A 19,711-nucleotide genomic window follows, 5' to 3' on the forward strand; every position below is an offset into this window, starting at 1 on the left:
GAAGCCAAGATGATTGATTTCCATAGCCAATTCCCTAAACACCCGTGTGTTACGAATGTTTGTTTGTCAATGGACCTGCTCGCATACAAGGCCTGGTCCCCACTAACCCCCCACTTCGGACTAAGGTACGCAAATTCAGCTACGTTAATAACGTAGCTGAATTCGAAGTACCTTAGTCCGAACTTGCCGCGGGTCCAGACGCGGCAGGGAGGCTCCCCCGTCGATGCCGCGTACTCCTCTCGCTGAGCTGGAGTACCGGCGTCGACGGTGAGCACTTCCGGGATCGATTATCGCGTCTGGTTTAGACTCGATAAATCGATCCCAGAACATCGATTGCCTGCCGCCGGACCCTCCGGTAAGTGTAAACGTACCCCAGGTTAAAGGGAGAGGTATCCCCAAGCTTCTACAAGAGCAAGATTTGACTCTGAGGGAGGGGATATTTTATAACTTTCTCTTTCCCCAGTTTTTATCAGTCAGGATAACAACTTTTATGAAGAACTATAGCAAGCACAAAGGATTTTCAAATTGGGTCATTCCTTTCCCATGCACCCTCTTCCTTTTTGCCCTGCTTTGTAGCTCTTCTGACCAGGGCTCCTTATAAAATTGTTCAGTATCTGTTTCATGAAACTGCTCACGTCATTGTACCTTTTTGTGGCAGAGTGTGCTGATAAGTCTATTTTAATATAGATTCCAGTAACATAGGAACGTGCAAACTTTCTGCCTTTAAAGTTATTGTTTGAACCCTTCTTGGTTTTTCATTCTCTCTACAGGAGGGCTTTTTTCACTGTAGTAATCTGTCTGAATAAACGAACATGTAAACAAGCTACCTTACCATGCACAGTTGAGTCAGCAGGCGTAAGAAAAACAGTACATGCCTTCATAGCAGTTAAATAGGCTTTTACATAAGCTTTTAAATAGACCTCATGCAGAACTAAGAAAAACAATCTATGCATTAGGTAAATAAAGTGGGGTTTAGTCTTTCTAACTAAATGTAAGATTGTTGGCACTTTCATGCCTCAAACTGGATAGCAGGTGATGATTGTGCTGGGAAAGCATTATTGGGTGCTGCTGATATACTGAGGCACATGATTTATTATACCACCTTGGTATAAGGCATGTGGGAGTGGCTGTCAGGGAGAAGAGGAGCTGAAAGGTGAGCTGAGCAGTCTTAAGGGAGGGATTTTAGTAGCAGCCATGCCTGGCTTTGTGCTAGTCTGTTATCTTATTGTTTTCTTTGTCAGTACATAATGCCTTAGCCACACTGTTTAAATGTAGTTATTGATGACATAGTCAAGCATATAGTTTCTTTGTTAAGTATGCACCCGGGTGCTGGAACAACTGGTATAGTGGCGGTGCTGAGAGCCATTGAACCAAATGGCAAACCCTGTATATGATGGAAACCACTTCAAGCCGGAGAGTGTGGCAGCACCCTTAAAACCCCTAGTTCCAGCACCTGTGTGCGCACAGTGATTCTTTTCCTGAACTGGGTGGGGTACTGTAGAGTTTTATCTTCTAGTATACTTAAGAACACATTTCTTAAATGATTCTTCTATCCCCAGTTATGGAAGCTATGCTTGTGAAAACCAGGCTTGTTGGTAGCCTTCTACAAAATGTAGCGTGGGCAAGATCTAAGTTGTCTTAGTTACATTAGCTGTGTGCCCACCTTCAGAGCTGTTCAGAAATGTGGCACAGTGCAGTGATTGTAACTAGCAGAGGGAAAAGGGGTGATTAGAAGGCAGAGGAAGCAAAAAAATAAACACGCAACTTGGTACAGCTGAGTTAATCCGCATACTTTCTTTTTCTACTTTGCCTTGTCTCACCTTTGTTCTGTAAAGAGTGAGGCACTTTTTTTTCCTTAAACTTTTCCAAGAGAAGCCAGCAGCTGCTGAATAACAAAACGGTTAAGGCCCAGTATTTGTTTTGCAAAGGCTTATTCTAATTATTTTCTTGTTCTTAAGAATGAGTTTTTGTTTAATTGCCTTGCAGTGTGTAAATATGGCTCTAGTTATTAGAGAAGACATTGTCTTTGAATTTAAAAATGTAAGCGTAAAGAAAACAGACCATGATTATTCCCTCTTTGTTTTTAGGTTGCTTTATCGACCTTTGCTGTTTATGTACTGGTAGATAAGAACAATGTCTTGGATGCTCAGAAAGCTTTTGTTTCCTTAGCCTTATTCAACATCCTCAGGTTCCCACTGAATATTCTTCCTATGGTCATCAGCAGCGTGGTACAGGTAAGATTTTAATATTAGTGACTGATTAACTCCAAAGTGATTATTTCTATATATAGTGGCTTTTTTGAGGTCTGTGAATGCTTTAAAGCTTTACAGTCCTATGTGCACATAGAAGTTTCTTCTCTCTACTCACCACTGAAATGCAGTCACCTTAGAAGGTAAAGTTTTTGGGTCTCTTATTTTCCTGTGTGTTTTGGCTTGATCTACACTTGAAAGTTACATTGACATAGCTGTGTTGGTCAGGAGAGGAGATGTGATGCCAACATACCCCCAATAGAGGCATAGCTACATCGATGGAAGTGTTGTTCAAATCGGGGGTATTACTACACTGACAGAAAACCTCCTTCCTAGGTGTAGGTGTTTTCATTGGAGGCTATGCCAGCGTAGCTATGCTGACGTAGGCATGCTGGTATAACCTCTGTAGCATAGATATACCCTTTGTACAGCACCTAGCACCATCAGACCCCAATCCTAGTTGTGCCCTCTGGGTGTTACTGCACTACAAATAAATGCCTGTCTGTTTTTCCACTCTGAGGAGGGGGTGGGTGGAGTGGCTTGTGGTGGCTACAGTGGGAAGAATATACTGGATTTAACATCTAGTTAACCAAGCAAAATGAAGCTTTTTTATAAGCTGTGTGTAAAATAGTTATTCAATTGTTTCATGTTTAGGCAAGTGTTTCCTTAAAACGTCTCAGGTTATTTCTCTCGCATGAAGAGTTAGAGCCAGATAGCGTAATCAGAGGTTCTATCAAAGATGGTAAGTCCTTATTTTGTATAGTTTTTATTTGCTTCTATTTTGTCGTGTTAATTTCCAGTGCTACAAACTACAAGTATTGGAGCCCAATAGAGCATGTTTTGGGTGGGTTCTAAAGTGTCTTGTGGGTCTTTGTAATAAATGTTTGCAATTTGTGGAAGTTATGTATCTGGCAAGAGAAATCTGGGTTTTTCAATTCAATTTTTGTGCAATTTCTTCGAGGTTTTTTTTTTATCCCCCTTCCCTTTTGTCCATAGTATAAAATGCTCATGTCCAGTGTCAGTAAGAAACAAGGAGGGTTATTGTAATTATATTGATCACATTTAAGTGGACACCTTGCAGAAAAGTAATTTTCATGTAGCAGTCAGTGTAGGTCAGAAGATGGCAAAAGCACTCCCATACTGAAAACCCATAATCACTTTTGTGGAGAGCATCTAAACACCACTCCTGAGGCCCAGAAAGAGTCAGCGTCTTCCCCAGCACAGTGACACACACCTCTCTTCATTTATGGAATTGCATGTAGTCATCCAACTCTGCTTAAATACAATTAATACTACTCCAGTCTCCCATTCTACGCAGGGACTGTCAGTCATTATGTTTGTATAGTATCTACCACGGCAGGGCCCTACCTGGTGTAGTGACCTTTAGGTAATGCTGCACTATGTCTCTGTGGATTTATCACAGAACTGTATGGTTTTGTAGAATCTTAATGCCCCATGTTGTAAAATGTGCTGCTCTTATAGCTGGTTTAAACCCTGATAAGTGATTCCCTAGTCATCCTTTTTATAAAGCTAATACAATATTTTCTCTCTCGCTCTCATGCGTTCAAGTGGGTTCTCCATTACTAGATCCGCTTGGTTTTCCTATCAGCAGTTTCTTGCTATGACCATTATCTGCCTTCTTCCTTTTTTCAATTGAATCGCATGTCCGGATAGAATCCAGCTTCCTCAACTGGATTCTTTGTTGGCTTTACAGTGGCTTTTTTTTTTTCCTGCTCCGCTGGGATTGGTAGATATGAAAGTGTGTCCCTCTAAAGCAGTGGTCTCCAACCTTTTTACAGCCAAGATCACTTGTTGAATTTAAGGGCAACCCAGGATCTACCCCCACCCCTTCCCTGAGCCCCCACCCCCTCACGTTGGCTTGTTCTCCCCCACCCTCTCTCATTTTCACCAGGCTGGGGGAGGGGGTCGGGTTTTGGAGGGGGTCCGGGCTCTGGGTTGGGGCCGAGGGGTTCGCAGTGTGGGAGGGGGCTCCAGGCTGAGCCTGGGGCAGGGGTTGGGGTGCAGGAGAGGGTATGGGGTGAAAGCTCTGTCAGGGAGTTTTGGGTACAGGAGGGTGCTCTGGGCTGGGGCAGAGTGTTGGGATGCACGGGGAGGTGCGGGGTGCGGGTGCTGGCTTGGGGGGGGGTCAGGGCAGGGATGCAGGAGGGGGTTTGAGGTGCTGGCTGTGGGAGGGGGCTCAGGGCTGGGGTAGGGGTGCAGGAGGTGTTTGGGGTGTGGGATCAGGGCTGGGGCTTGGGGTGCAGGAGGGGCTATGGGGTGCTGGCTTGGGGATGGGGGTTGGGGTGCAGCCTCCCATCGAGCGGCACTTACCGCAGGCAGCTCCTGGTCGGTGGTGGAGTGAGGCTAAGGCAGGCTCCCTGCCTGCCCCAGCCCCATGCTGCTCCCAGAAGGGGACAATGTATCCCTGTGGCTCCATGTGCTGCCCCTTTCTGTTGGCACCAGCCCCTCAGTTCCCTTTGGCCACAGTTACCCGTTCCTGGCCAACGAGAGCTGTGGGGGCAGTGCTTGCAAGCAGGAGCAGCATGCTAAGACCCCTGCCCACCCCCGCATGGGGCTGCGCTGGCCACTTCCGGGAGCGGTGTGGGGCTGGGGCAGACAGGGAGCCTGCCTTAGTGGCACCCAGTGGCACCGCCATAGATCACCATCGACTGGGAGAGTCCCCAGGATCGATCAGTCGATCGTGATTGACCGGTTGGTGACCACTGCTCTAACGTCTGAAAAGTGAATGTGCAATGTGGCATTGTAGGAAAAGTGCCTCTTGTTGATTTTCAGTTCAAAATTGTTCTGTTTACAAGTTAGGGCTGCTTTTTCTAATGTCAGTTTTGTTAACTCAGCCTTTAGTGCTTCCTTTGAATTGTAAGTCCGACTAGAATCCAGCTTCCTCAACTGGCTTCTTTGTTGGCTTTACAGTGTTAAAAGGAATAAATAGTAAAATCTAATTTGTTGGGAAAGGGAAGCAGATTGAATACATACAGGGAGTCAAAGTCCTGCCAGTTGCATATCAAGGTAGTATTTTGATATACATGCTTTTCTTGCCATACCTGTGCCATGGCCAGCCAATGATTGTAACTTGAGAACCCCAGCCCTGTTTGTAGAATCAGTCAGAATGGAGCGTGAGCTATTAACGAAAACAGTGCTGGAGTTCTGTTACTAAAATAGCATTGGACCTGCCTCTGTGTGTGTGCCTGGATTTACTTCCCATGGCACAGTGCAGTGTACATCATACAACTGTTTCCTTATTGGTCTGCGTCTAAACATAATTTTTCTTTCATTATTTGCTAGCTGAAGGAAGCATTATTGTGAAGAATGCAACATTTAGTTGGTCAAGAACTGATCCTCCCTCACTGAATGAGTAAGAATTGGTATCCTAATTAGTTCTGGCCTATAATTGCACTAAATCTTTATCACTTTTTTAATTGTTTCTGTAGAGCTTGAAGTGTGTGCATCACTGCACAATAAATAAGCTCTGCTAAAATGGTATGTCTGTGCTCCAAAGAGCTTACAACCTTAAAGGAACAGCAATACAAACACATTTCACTTAGTCATAGATAGGATGTTCCATGCTTTATAAGGTGTGTGGGTTTTGTTTGGGGAGGGGCGGGGGAGAGACTGTTGAATGGGAAGGGAGCTTTTGCATCCTCCAATTAATTAGGAGTCTCTCTTTCAAGCATACAGGTTGGTACGAAAGAAGACAAAGTTATTAGTGGGGTAAGGAGTCTAAAGGAATAGCCAGGAGAAAATCTGGTGTAGAGCATATGCAGTGGGCTAGGGTAGAGGAAGAGAAGATGGAGGTAGGAGCAGAGTTCTCCGGAGGCTCAAAGTGATGAGAATAGCTTGTAGTTAGTAGAAGCTGTGAGCTACACAACTAACCAGCCCCTTTCTTGTTTTATGACTTCATCCATGAGGCTCCTTACACCTGTATCCCCTTCCCTGCCATGTTTCCACCCTATCCTCCAAGTCTCCCCCTTAAACATCTTATCTATAGCCCTCTTTGTTCCAGTACTGGGGATGGGTAGGAGAGGAACCTTACAAAATCCTCAGGATGCACACAGTGCTAACCAATGCACCTGCAGGATGTTTTTGCTTGAAAGTCTTCCCTTCTCCCTATCCTCTCCCTTGTTTTTGATCATATGTTTTCTGGGACGCAGATGTTGCTTGGTGTTTGTAAAACACCATGCATATTTATAGTGCTGCATAGGCAATATGAGGTCAAGCTGGTGCAGAGTTTCAAGCAAGGGTGAGAGTATCAGACTGGTGGGCAAGAAGGATGGTCTTGGCAGCTGCTTTTTGGAGGCCTGATCACATACTGAGACTATGATTGTTTATGTATAAGCAGAGCTGAGCACGTTCTGCATATAGAAGCTTGAATTCTCAGACTCATGTTCTTGTTAAAGAACCAATGGACTGTATTGCAATTGTCAGCAGCTATAGAGCAGATGTTCTAATTGTATCTGGTGTTTCTCTGTATTTGATTCTACAATAAAATGCTCACTATTATTTGTGTGTGGTATTGTATCAAGCAAGGCTGAACTCTGTGTGATTTATTTCAGCATTAATTTCACTGTGCCTGAAGGCTCCCTGATTGCCGTTGTTGGACAGGTTGGCTGTGGAAAGTCTTCATTGTTGTCTGCCCTTCTAGGAGAGATGGACAAGAGGGAAGGATATGTGGCTGTCAAGGTAGGAAATGTCTGGATAACCGTTCTGTTTGTGGGTACTTTGGAAGTGTTATCACTTCAGTAGCATGAGGGGGATAAAAGCCTCTCAAATTAACAAGTTATTTTTTATGGGTGGCGGTGGGGGAGGAATTGTGCTTGTGCTGCATTATGATGTACATAGAGGCCTGAAAGTGTGCATGGTGTATTCAAATTTTCTTTTTATCATAGAAATATCAGGAATATAAAACCTTGTTCCTGTTTTTGCAGGTCTTTGTGGAGGATCTAGAGAAATGATTTGGAAGCTCTCTCAGCCCTAAATTGAAAGGGAGAGGGCAGGGTTGAATCACTTACAAAGACCTTTTTTCCAGCTGTAAATTTGTTCTTAATACAGATTTCAGTCGAAAAATCCAACGTTGTTCTTAAATTATCTGAAAAAAATCACTTCCCCTCTAAAAAAAAAAAAAAATTTGACTTTAATTTCCTTTGTGCCTATGATGGAGTTTTATTAATTTGGTCATCCTTTGAATCGTCCTAGAAAAACAAAGTGGACAAGACATGAATTCTCATGTTGCAACCCCCATCCCCCTCTCTACCCCCCTTTTTTTTTAACAGAAAAAATATTCAACACAAGCCATCTTTTTCCTTACACCCTGTTGTATGTGATGGGAAAGGGGGGAGAAATACTCCAATCTTTCATTTAATCATTCAGCAGTGATACAGGCATTTCTGAAGCATTCTTAGTCAAGATATGAGCCTGAATGTCTTTTTAGTAGGGCTATTGATTAATCGCAGTTAACTCCTGCGATTACCTCAAAAAAATTAATTGCGATTAAAAAAATGAAGCACAATTAATCGCAGTTTTAATCACACTGTTAAACAATAGACTACCAATAGAAAAACAAATATTTAACAAATTTCAAAATTTTCATATATATTGTATTCTGTGTTGTAATTGAAATCAAAGTATATATTTTTATTATGAATATTTGCACTGTAAAAATGATCAACAAAAAATAGTATTTTTCAGTTAATAGAATCAGAAGATTAGGGTTGAAAGAGACATCAGGATGTCAGAGTTTAACCGTCTGCTCAAAGCAGGACCAACTCCAACTAAATCAAAATTCACCTTGTACAAGTACATTAGTGCAATCTCTGTCATGAAAGTGCAATTTACAAATGCAGATTTTTGTGTTCCATAACTGCACTCAAAACCAAAACAATGTAATACTTCAGAGCCTGCAAGTCCACTCATTCCTACTTCTTGTTCAGCCAATCGCTAAGACAAAGAAGTTTGTTTACATTTAAAGGAGATAATGCTGCCCTCTTCTTATTTACAGTGTCACCAGAAAGTGAGAACAGGCATTTGCATGGCCATTTTGTAGCCAGCATTGCAAGGTATTTACGTGCCAGATATGCTAAACATTCGTATGTCCGTAAAAAGAACAGGAGTACTTGTGGCACTTTAGAGACTAACAAATTTATTAGAGCATAAGTTTTCGTGGGCTACTGCCCACTTCTTCGGATTCGTATGTCCCTTCATGCTTTGGCCACCATTCCAGAGGAAATGCTTCCATGCTGATTCATTAAAAAAAATGTGTAAATTAAATTTGTGACTAAACTCCTTGGAGAATTGTATGTCCTCTGTTTTTCCCGTGTTCTGCCATGTATTTCATATTGTCGCAGACTCGGATGATGACCCAGCACATGTTCTTTATGTTAAGAACACTTTCACTGCAGATTTGACAAACGCAATTAAGGTACCAATGTGAGATTTCTAAAGAAAGCTACAGCACTTGATCCAAGGTTTAAGAACATGAAATGCCTTCCAAAATCTGAGCGGGACAAGGTATAGCGCATGCTTTCAGAAGCCTTAAAAGAGCAACATTCCGATGCGGAAACTACAGAACCCGAACCGCCAAAAAAGAAAATCAACCATCTGCTGGTGGCATCTCACTCAGATAATGAAAACGAACATGCGTCGGTCCGTACTGCTTTGGATCGTCATCAAGCAGAAACAGTCATCAGCACGGACACGTCCTCTGGAATGGTGGTTGAAGCATGAAGGGACATATGAATCTTTAGAGCATCTGGCACATAAATATCTTGCAACACCGGCTACAACATTGCCATTAGAACGCCTGTTCTCACTTTCAGGTGACATTGTAATCAAGAAGCCGGCAGCATTATCTCCTACAAATGTAAACAAAGTTGTTTGTCTGAGCGACTGGCTGAACAAGAAGTAGGAATGAGTGGACTTGCAGGCTCTAAAATTTTACATTGTTTTATTTTTGAATGCAGTTATTTTCGTATATAATTTAACATTTATAAGTTCAACTTTCATGATAGAGATTGCACTACAGCACTTGTATTAGGTGAACTAAAAAATACTATTTTTTATTTTTACAGTGCAAATATGTGTAATAAATAAATATAAAGTGAGCACTGTACACTTGGTATTCTGTGTTGTAATTGAAATCAATATATTTGAAAACATGGAGAATATCCCAAAATATTTAAATAAATGGTATTCTATTGTGTAACAGTGCAATTTTAAAAAAAAATATTAATTTTTTTTTTTTTTTTGAATCGCGTGATGGATTTTTTTGAATCGCATGACAGCCCTACTTTTTAGCATTCACTACTTCTATAGAGCACGTGTATTTGCATGGAGAATTCAGCAAGGTGGTTGTTGGGGGGCGGGGAGGGGGGAGCATGTTCCATTTGAAGCCCATTCCCCAAAACATACTTGCAACATGATTGCTGTAGAAGAGCATGGCTAACCTGAGCTGCCACAGCCACATGCTGTTTTAGCATGCTAGCTAAGGAGAGTTAGCGCATCTGTCTGCCTGCACTGGGAAGCGCACTCTCAGCTGCACTGTAAAACATACACTAGCGCTGTTTTCCCCAATTGTATGATGGGCATCATACATCTCTTACAAGGATGTTGAATGTGATTATTGTTTGCATGGTGCTTTGAGGATGTCTGTGAGATGTTATTTAAATAGAGTGAAATACTGAATAGCTATTTTTTTGTTTCTTACAGGGCTCAGTTGCCTATGTTCCTCAACAAGCCTGGATACAGAATGCAGCTCTGAAGGACAATATTATCTTTGGGAGGGAGATGAAAGAGAGCCAGTATAAACGTGTGATTGAGGCTTGTGCACTTCTGCCTGATATAGAGATTCTTCCTAGTGGAGACAGAACAGAAATAGGGGAAAAGGTATTGAGATACACCCCATATCCTAATGGATGCAGTCATTGGAGTTAAAGATACATACTTTCCATTCTAACTCCCTTTTTAGAATTGTACGGGACTTGAAAATCTTTTTGGTAAAAATCTGTCAGACCAGGTCTCCACCTGAAGGTGAATTTTATTTATTTATTTATTTAAATAGTTGAGCAAAAGTGGTGGTTTTTGAATGCTAGGAAAGCTGGGGAAGAAAGCCTGTCCCCATTAGTAAATTGATGTAATTAAAGGATTTTCATTATTATTGTTAAGCAGTCTAAGAGCTGAATCTTGATGAGCAGTATGGAAATCACCCTCGTTGCTGAATGTTTAATTTAACTAAGTGTTGAAAAACGTAAAAACTTCTGAACAGGGACTGAGGTCATCTATGGAATCAGCCTGGAGTGACCATAGCTGTGGACTTGCTAAGGAAGACAGCTTGATGCTTGGGCAGACTCTTTCCACTAGCTGCCTCATTGGCCCCAAAGCCCCCAGTGCCCGTACAAATCCACTTTCCAACCAAACTAAGCTAAGTTCTCATCCAAGTACAGCCACCCCTCACCTGAAAGGAGCAGGCAGCTAGGTGAATTGGGCTGTTTGTCAATGGGGAAAACAGGAGGAGAGCCCTTGAAAAGCCCTTACCTAAGCCCCTGCACAACATGCAAAGCATATAGCGGTGGAGGGAAGGCGCCTGCATGCTTTGGTGCACAGAAGGAGCTCCCACACTGGTGCATCCTGGGAGTGTGCAGCGTCTAGGGAGAGTGCCTAGGGCTCGCAGTTCTGGTGGGTGCTCTAACCAAATAGTTCCAGATTGTGGAAGATAGCAGAGCCAGAGTGCCAGCGCACAGAGGAGGAGAAGATTTTTAAACAGGAGTTCTGCACTTCTGTCTCTGAATAAGGCCCTTGCAAAACCTAGGGCTAGTCATGCTCTTTCTTGGCTTGCTCTCGTGATGACTACAGACATGAGTTTGCAAATGGGTTATTTTTTCAGAGTACCGTATATTTATTAAGCATGCCATTTTTCACTTGTAATATGAAATAGCCCCTATACAATCAAGAACTCCTATTTTTTCATCATGGTAACTAAATGCTTGTTTATCGTACAACACTGAAGTGGCTTCCCAGCTTAGTAAGAAAACTAAATACAATCATGTTTAAGATGCTTTCCTTACACTGGGCAAAATATAGGAGGTGATTTCCATTCACAAAACTCCCACTTTAATTCATGGAAATCCTGTGAATGTAACGAGTTACAGGACCTGCAGTAGAGATGATTGTATTACAGTGGTGCCAAAAGTCCCAGTCTGGAACTTCCTCTCTCTTGTGGGAGGTACTATAGAAACATATAGATAGATATGGTCCCTGCCACTCTATAGTGTTTCACGTGTTTAGAGGCCTGGCCAGATTTTAATTAATGTCTAGATTTTTCCATACATATCAAAAAGGAGGCGTTGGCCCACGATTTTTAACACTATTAAGCTACTGAAATAATGTCTATTATTTGGTATGTTTATCATGAAGCTGCAGCTCCTCTAATGCCTTCACAGAAGCCTCCTATGACTTTTACCCTGAAACAATGTATTTTACTGTAAAACCCAGCAGCACTTTATTTCCTCCTTCTCCAGGGTGTGAATCTCTCTGGAGGACAGAAGCAGAGAGTCAGCCTTGCTCGGGCAGTTTACTGTAACACCGATGTCTATTTATTTGATGATCCTTTATCTGCTGTTGATGCCCATGTTGGGAAGCATATTTTTGACAAAGTTATTGGACCAAAGGGAATCCTGAAAAACAAAGTAGGTATTTTTAAATACTTCAGATCGGGTGACTTTTCCATGGAATGATCTTTTCTGTGATTTAAGCTTGGTTCAAAAGGTTCCAAGAACTAGAAAGCTCCTTTGAAACAACTTCATCCATTTTACTTCCCGGTTATCATCATTTTTATTCCTCAATTCTATTTCCAATTGGATCTGACTTGTTACATGATCTTGTGAAAGTCGCATGAAACATCTGGACCTGGCTTTACTCATTTGTAAAATGGAGAAGTGATGTGAAGAGGTAGGCCCAGATATTTAAAAGTATTTAGGCGCTACTCGGCTCAGCATTGCAATGCCTAAGCCTTATTTTCAAAAGTGACTTAGGTGCTTATGTGCCTAAGTCCGAATGACTTTCAGTGAAACTTGGGTGCCAAAGTCACTTTTCAAAATGAGACACATGCTCCTAAGTCAGTCAGATGTTGCAATGTTGAGCAGAGACAGAGCTTTAAAAATGTGAGTTTCGTGTTTATAAAGTGCTTTTTGAGCACCTCTGATGAAAGGTCCAGTAGCATCAGTGCAAAGAATTATGAGAGAGTTCAGTGACTCCAAAGGCCTAAGATGCAGGTCAGCTGGAGAAAACGACTATTAAAAAACAAGAACTAATTTTGTCTAACAATTACCAGGTGCCTGTTGCGTGTGTTGTTATGCACATAATTAAAATCTGCTGTGCGACACTTACTGCAAGTATTTAACACTTAGTTACTGTTTAGAGAGAGCCTTGTACTCCATATATATCTATTTATATTTTTAACATCTAGACTCGGGTTTTGGTAACCCATGGGGTCAGTTATCTGCCTCTGATGGATACAATTATAGTGATGACTGATGGTAAAATATCTGAGATGGGCTCTTACCAAGACCTGCTAAAGCAAGACGGGGCCTTTGCCGAGTTTCTTCGTACATATGCTAATGCTGATCAGGATGTGGAGAATGGAGGTAAGCTCACAAAGAAACTGCACTGAGCTAAGATGATGTGCTGCCTGCTAGTGGGTTTGTGGTAGCATGCTTCCTTGAGTACTTTTCCTTCCCCATGGTAGATCAAAATAGGCAGGGATCCTTGTTTCATGAAGGTATCCATGATTGGCTGGTAGAATTGAAAACCAGGTATTCAATATTCAGCATAATAGTGAGGTCTGTTGGGCTGTAGAAGAATCTCCTGTGGAAGCCCAATCGTGGATCCTTTCAGATTGTCCAATACAGCTCTGAAGTCAGTCTAAGGCTGGGCATCTGTTCACTCTTTTTTTTTTAAATCTAAAAGTCATGGAATCTCTGACGACTTATCCACAGGGCTGGTGAGTCCCTCACATAAATGGAACCTTACTTAATCTGAGAGCCGGAAAGAGCAGCTGTTCTTTTCCCAGATCTTCCTGTTACAACACAGCTGCATTCACACTTAGAGACTGCGGGGAATCTTTGTAACTTTCAGACAAGGTATTGCACCTTGTCTGCAAATCGCGGAAGAAGGTCCAATGCCTCCCAGTCTGATTTCTTACAAGACTTGCTCAAATTGTTTTCTGGCTTTGTTCCCTGTAGTAATGCTCAGATACAAGCAGTGGTTTTTAGTGTGCTTGGCTGGGGTTACGCTGATATTCCCTCTGTGTGCACACAGGACGTGTCCTTTGGCATGCACCCTCTGCTGAGGCACACAAATGGCAGGTTTTGCAGGAAATGGATTGCTCCTGCTGATTTTTTGCATAATTCACACCTATCACCTGGAGTGCTGCATGGGTGTTTGGTGCTCGACACTCTATCCTGCCTGAACATGAGCAGTGCACTGAACTACAGAATTTGAATGAAGCTGTCAGACAAGCCATAGAACTGTACTGAATTGCTGCTTGTCCTCTTAGCCAGGAGATAAGTGAGAATAGTATTCTGCCCTCTACCACGGGCCAGGAGAGGGAAATGCGATGCTTGCATCCCCTTTCTGGCAATGGGAGAGGTGAGTGGGAAGGGAATGACAGGTGGAGAGAGGCTGACAAAGAGAATGACTAGGGAACAGGGTGGAGAGTGAGGCCAGGTGAGAGGGCCTGTAAGGTAGGAAGCAGAGTTGCCCTGTTCAGGCCCTGTCCTTCCCAGGCCATAGAAAGCTATGACATTCCCCCTCTGATTATTGGAGAAAGCAGAGCAGAATGTGCCTCCTTGGTGAGAGCATGTATTAATGTGTGTTGTAGAAGAGCTGAGCTTGTCTTCTGAATGTGCTTGTTGAATCTGCTCCACTTAGGTTTGCCAGGTGTCTGGTTTTTTACTGGAACGTCCAGTCGAAAAGGGACCCTGGCAGCTTTGGTCAGTACCGCTAACCGGGCCGTTAAGTCCAGTTGGCGGGGCTGTCAAGCTCCTTATCTGGCTCCGCGTGCCTCCCAGAAGTGGCATCATGTCCTTCTGGTTCCCAGGCGGAGGAACAGCCTGTGGAGCTCTGCACACTGCCCTGCCCTGTGTGCCAGCTCCGCAGCTCCCATTGGCTGAGAACCACAGCCAATGGGAGCTGCGTGGGCAGTGCCTGCGGGTGGAGACAGTGCACACTGTGCAGCGCCACCTGGCCACCCTTAGGCCTAGGAACTGAGGGACATGGGTGGGCTCCCTGGAAGCAGCAACAAGTTGTGTCCCCCAGAGCCTGAATCCCACTACCCTCCCACACCCCAACCTCTTGCCCTAGCCCTGAGTCCCCTCCCACATCCTGAACCCCTCATTTCTTGCCCAAACCCAGAACCTGCATCTCCAGCCCAGAGCCTGTACCCCATCCCACACCCCAACCGCATGCCTCAGCCCGGAACCCCCTCCCACACACTGAACCCCTTGGCTCCATCCCCCAGCCCCTTCCTGCACCCCAAACTCTTCATCCCCAGCCCCATCCCAGAGCCTGTACCCCAACCCCCTGCGCCAGCCCCGAGCACCCTCCTCTCATTTCTGGCCCCACCCCAGAGCCCGTATCTCTCTCCCCACCCCTGTCCCAGCCCATTGAAAATGAATGAGTGAAGGTGGGGGAGAGCGAGCGACAGAAGGAGGGGGGGATAGAGTGAGTGGGGAGGAGGCCTCTGAGAAGGGGTGGGACCTTGAAGGAGTAGGGCAGGGGTGTGGCAAGGGAGTTCACTTTTGTGCTATTAAAGTTGGCAACCCTAGCTCCACTGGACCTTTTGTAGGCACTGGCATTCTGGGAGAGGTATGGTCCTCTGGCTAACTCACTGAGCTGAGACTGTGCAGATCGGTCTCCTGTCCCTGGTACAGGCTTCCTGTATAATCTTGGGCATGTCCCTTAATCTCTCTCAATTCCCATTCTGCAAAATGGAAATATTTTCATATTTCACTGTGAGAGCTGTGGGGCAAAGTAAGGATTATGGGGTTCTCACCTACCACTGGGACAAGTACCACAAAAAAGCCATTACAATAGAAGAAATATGATTAACTTGCACACTGTATAGAATTAAAGAAATAATGCTTTGGGTTTGGAAGCAGCTAGATGTACTCTTATTTAAAGGATATCTGATATGGACGTCAATGTATGAGCAGACTTCAGAGAGAAGGATTAATCTGCCTTTTTCTTTTGTAGTCTCGATAAAATTTAATACTTTGCAATTTCCCTAGTTCTAGCCTTTGTCAGCTCACTTAGGCAGTTTTGTTTGCTTTTTGTACATGTAAACATGCTTGACAAGTATGCCCTTGCTTTTGTTTGAAAGTCTTTTCCCATTGGTGTGCTGGGTAACTTGTTTTGGAAAGAAATCCAGTGTTTTTAGCATGCTGCACTTATTTGCCATCCTTGCATGTAATTCTTCTTCATTACTGTGATCCAAATGAACACTGGGCACCTTTGTTGTTTACTAATGCAATGTATTATCGTAGTGTTTGACTACTATTTGCCCTTTAGTTGTGGGCAAATCTCTTTACCTCTGCTTTTATTTTTCCCTAGCCGTAAAATGGTGGTATTGCTCTCTCTACCTAGTTCACATGGACTAATTTAATTTAAAGGGGACATATAAATGAGAAGTCTTTTGCTTCTAAAGTCAAATTACTGTGTGTGTCTGTATCTATAGTTGCATAAGCAGACTGTATAGTCTATGGAAACCAACAAAAAGGAGTCACCACTATATTAAACAAGTGTCCGAAACTCCCCCCGGCCTCAGTACTCATCTCACACCTCCAAAGCTCATTTTGGCTGCCTGTCCTCCCATGTCATCTTAATGCTGGCTCAACCTTACACAGCTTTCTGTCCACCCTCCCACAGCTTTTTCTCCAATTTACCTGTTTCCAGCTCCTCTGTTGGTGCAGTAATTGGGCTACCCATTAGTCTAACCTCCTCACTTGTCCTTCCACCCAACTTGATTTAGAATAGCATAAATGTCTCGCACTTTCATCTGAACATATTTATGAAGGGCTCCAGCATTAACTTTGAATTTTTCTTTCTAAGTCTGGAACTACTTTTGGCAGGTGTGGAGGGGGCGGGGGGGCAGCTGTCTTAGTAAACTTTCATAGCAAGTAATCATTTGATTTTTTTTTTTTAATCCCACTCTTTACCATTCTCTTCTTGCTTCCATTAATATACAGCTGCAAAGAAAGGAGAAGGTTTGTCACGCTCTTAGTTGATGGCCTTTTTCATTTGAATTCAATTTTTGTTTGTCTTTTAAACTGTTTCATCACCTTCTTCCCCCTTTCTCTCTCCCTCCGCCCCGAATCCTGAACACAGATCCAAAGACAGGAGAAGACAAGGAAGGTTTGTGTTGGTTTGCTCAGATGCTTTTCTGCATGTAGATAGTGGAAATAGTTGACTGTGATATAAAAGATATGCATGGTTTTGGAAAAGTCAATGTATACGTTTAAACTCAAAATATTCATTACAATTGACCATTCCTCCTTCACTGGCCACAGGTAACTCCTTTTTTGCCACGTTTGTTTTATACTCTTTGTATTAGGTAGGGTTACCATATTTTGTGCCTCCTAATGGAGGACACTCCCGGGGGCCCCGCCCACACCCCCGCCCCAACTCCACCCCCTCCCAAAGTCTCCGCCCCCTCCCCTGCTTGAAGCCTGAAGCAGGTAAGGAGGAGTGGGGGGGGGGGGAGGAGGCGCGGCCCAGGCTGGCCCCCGGCGGCTCCAGCCTGGGTCGGCTCGGGCCCTAGCCGACCACCCCCGGCGCACCCCCCGGCCCCGCGGGCCCGGCTCCCGGCCCCCGGCTCCCAGCCCCGCGGGCCCGGCTCGGCCCCCGGCTCCCAGCCCCGCGGGCCAGGCCCGGCCCCCGGCTCCCCGCCCCGCGGGCCCGGCTCCCCGCCCCGCACTGCGACCCTGGCCCGGCCTGGCTCCCGGCCGGGCACCATGCCCCCGGCCCCGCACAAAGAGGCCCCGGCCAAGCCTCCCGATTTTCCCGGACATGCCCGGCTTTGGGGGATTTCCCCCCGGATGGGGATTTGAGCCCCCAAAAGCCGGACATGTCCGGGAAAATCCGGACGTATGGTAACCCTAGTATTAGGGCAATAGACATGGCTGCGTTTTTTCTCTCATGTGGCTGCATCATTGGCAGCTGACGTTTCACACTACATGAAGAATAGTGTTTGGTTAGCTTCTTGCTTCATGTACAAGGATTAACCAGGGCTCGACCCTCTCCAGGGCGGCGGGGAGCCACAGCAGCTCACTACGCACAGTTGATGTTGGGGAATTAGTCTGGCCGTGGGTTCTTCCTCAGCAGCCCTTGCTGTACAGGAACAAATACTGTAAGCCCAGGCCCTAGGTCAGGGCGCAGCAGTGCAAAGTCAGAGCTCAGGCCTTCAAGCAGGGCTGAGCAATAACAGTACAGCCAATAGCAATAGGCCCATGCCTCCTCAGGCCTGGGAGAGAGGGAGACTGCCAACCACGAGTTGGGTGGCAGGGGGGACGCAGGCCCTCCCACTCCACTGCGTCCCAGCCTGGGGCCCTAGCAGCGGCAGAAGACCCGCTGCGTAGTTAGTGGAGATCCTGACCGCAACACACTGATATGGGCTCTGGAAGTGCTGCAGCCAGACTAGGGTCATCTGCCCCCGGGCTACTTCCAGACTCCCCCTCGGGGCCTACCTGGGTCAGGGTGTTGTCCTCTGGGGGGTCCAGCACCATAGGTTCCTCCGGGTAGTGGGCGCAGGGCAGGCCCGGCAGCTCCTCCGGGTAGTGGGCGCAGGGCAGGCCCGGCAGCTCCTCCGGGTAGTGGGCGCAGGGCAGGCTCGGCCAGTCCTGGTGGCTGCCTTGGGCCGCTGAGTTTTCCCAGTCACGAGCTAGGCTGGAGGCGTCTGGCCTCTCCGGCAGCTCGGGCCTTACTGAGCTCTGGGGGCGAGCCTTTATACTTCCGGGTCGCTGCCTGACCCTCTGAGGGGCGGGCTCGAGCTCCCTAGCTCCTCCCACTCTGGCCTCCAGATGGGCTCTTCCCTCTCGGGGGCGTCAGGGAGCCACACGGCCTCACTACACTTCATAACAGTAGGGAGAGAGCACATTGCATGAAAATAGTGGCTTAAACTTCAGCATTTGGGACACTGGCTTTTCAATAATAGAATTTATGACAATAATGAATCTTCATCTGAAATAATTTTAAGGTTGGACAAAATCTTGTCAAAAAAAGCTGAACACTTTCCCTGTAGCTGTTTTAAAATATTGATTGCTCTACATAATGAGTTTTTATACGATGTAGAAACTTTTTCCTTATGAAACTAATGTTTCCCAGTTACTTGTGGAAATTGGAAGCCACAAGGCAATGTTCATTTTGACACAGAGAGATGTGTATTAGACAAACCTAAGGTTTTATTTTCTTAAGTATTACATTTAAAATAACTTTTTATGGCAACTGAAAACTTGCATAATAGTTGTCTACATTCTATTGTGCAGTAGATTTTTCACAAGATGTGATATTCCATCCCAAACGGGACTGACTGAATTGAGGGCTGCCGGTGTGAGATTCAAATTAATATTTATTGAGAAATTTGCAAAAAAAAAAAAGTAGTAATGTAAGAAAAAAAAAATTACTGAAAAATTCTCCTGACTAAATTGTCCTGTGGTTTCGGGTCTTCGGTCTTCACCCTTCCAGATGTTAACAGCCCCTCTTTGTGAAATGGACTATGAGGAAGATTGGTATGTTTCAAGATGTAGTAAGAGTAAACACTGTAAAAAGTCCTGAAAACTTTCACTGATAGGTTTTTAAGTTTAGTTGAATGCATCCTAATTTTTTGGCAGGGTGGGAAAATAAATATGAAAGATGGAAATCCTTAATGAATATCCCATTGACAGGTTGAGATGGGTCTTGTCTCTTAAACATCAAACCTGTCAGGATGACAAAAATTGAGGGCCCAATCTTGCACATGCTTATGCATGTTAGTGGTCTCGTTTAATTCAACGTGACTACTTACATGCATGAGAGTTTGCAGGATTGGTGCAGTAATGATTCCTTCATTTCCTTTCTTTACTGCCTGTTTAGTGTTATAACTATACAACCTTTTGATTTGAAAAGGAATTCTTCAGTGGTGATACTAAGACATGAAATAAGAATAGTTGTTAGTGAGTTTGCATCCTCACTGGTATGGTGCCAGATTAATTATACTTCTGAGAGCTTTCCTTGTTTCTGAAATACTGTATTCAACATGTGCAGAAATATTTATTGCGTACAAAATTAAATCTGACTTTGAAGAGCCATTTGGGAGCTGCGGGCTATAACGTGGAATAAGGGTTGCCATTAAATTCAGTGTTTGCAATTGAAGGGGATATTGAATGCTTGAAGTTCTTCATCTGGAAGTTTTCCTAAAGAAA

At 44.5% G+C, this 19,711-nt stretch overlaps 1 protein-coding gene across 2 annotated transcripts in view; it reads left to right on the plus strand.

Annotated features, from left to right (window-relative positions):
• Nucleotides 1-19,711, plus strand: part of ABCC1 (ATP binding cassette subfamily C member 1) — a 98,616-nt gene that overhangs the window by 61,559 nt on the left and 17,346 nt on the right. The window contains exons 13-20 of one of the 2 annotated variants that reach the window (XM_054041819.1): nt 2,088-2,234; nt 2,904-2,991; nt 5,553-5,622; nt 6,821-6,947; nt 9,969-10,145; nt 11,777-11,944; nt 12,724-12,901; nt 16,641-16,667. In XM_054041819.1, the coding sequence (XP_053897794.1) occupies nt 2,088-2,234; nt 2,904-2,991; nt 5,553-5,622; nt 6,821-6,947; nt 9,969-10,145; nt 11,777-11,944; nt 12,724-12,901; nt 16,641-16,667 (982 nt within the window). The remainder of the gene's footprint in view (nt 1-2,087; nt 2,235-2,903; nt 2,992-5,552; nt 5,623-6,820; nt 6,948-9,968; nt 10,146-11,776; nt 11,945-12,723; nt 12,902-16,640; nt 16,668-19,711) is intronic. The other variant, XM_054041820.1, reaches the window with a different exon arrangement.

This window comes from Malaclemys terrapin, chromosome 10 (genome assembly GCF_027887155.1).
Source record: "Malaclemys terrapin pileata isolate rMalTer1 chromosome 10, rMalTer1.hap1, whole genome shotgun sequence".
In the NCBI taxonomy this organism is placed as follows: domain Eukaryota; kingdom Metazoa; phylum Chordata; order Testudines; family Emydidae; genus Malaclemys; species Malaclemys terrapin.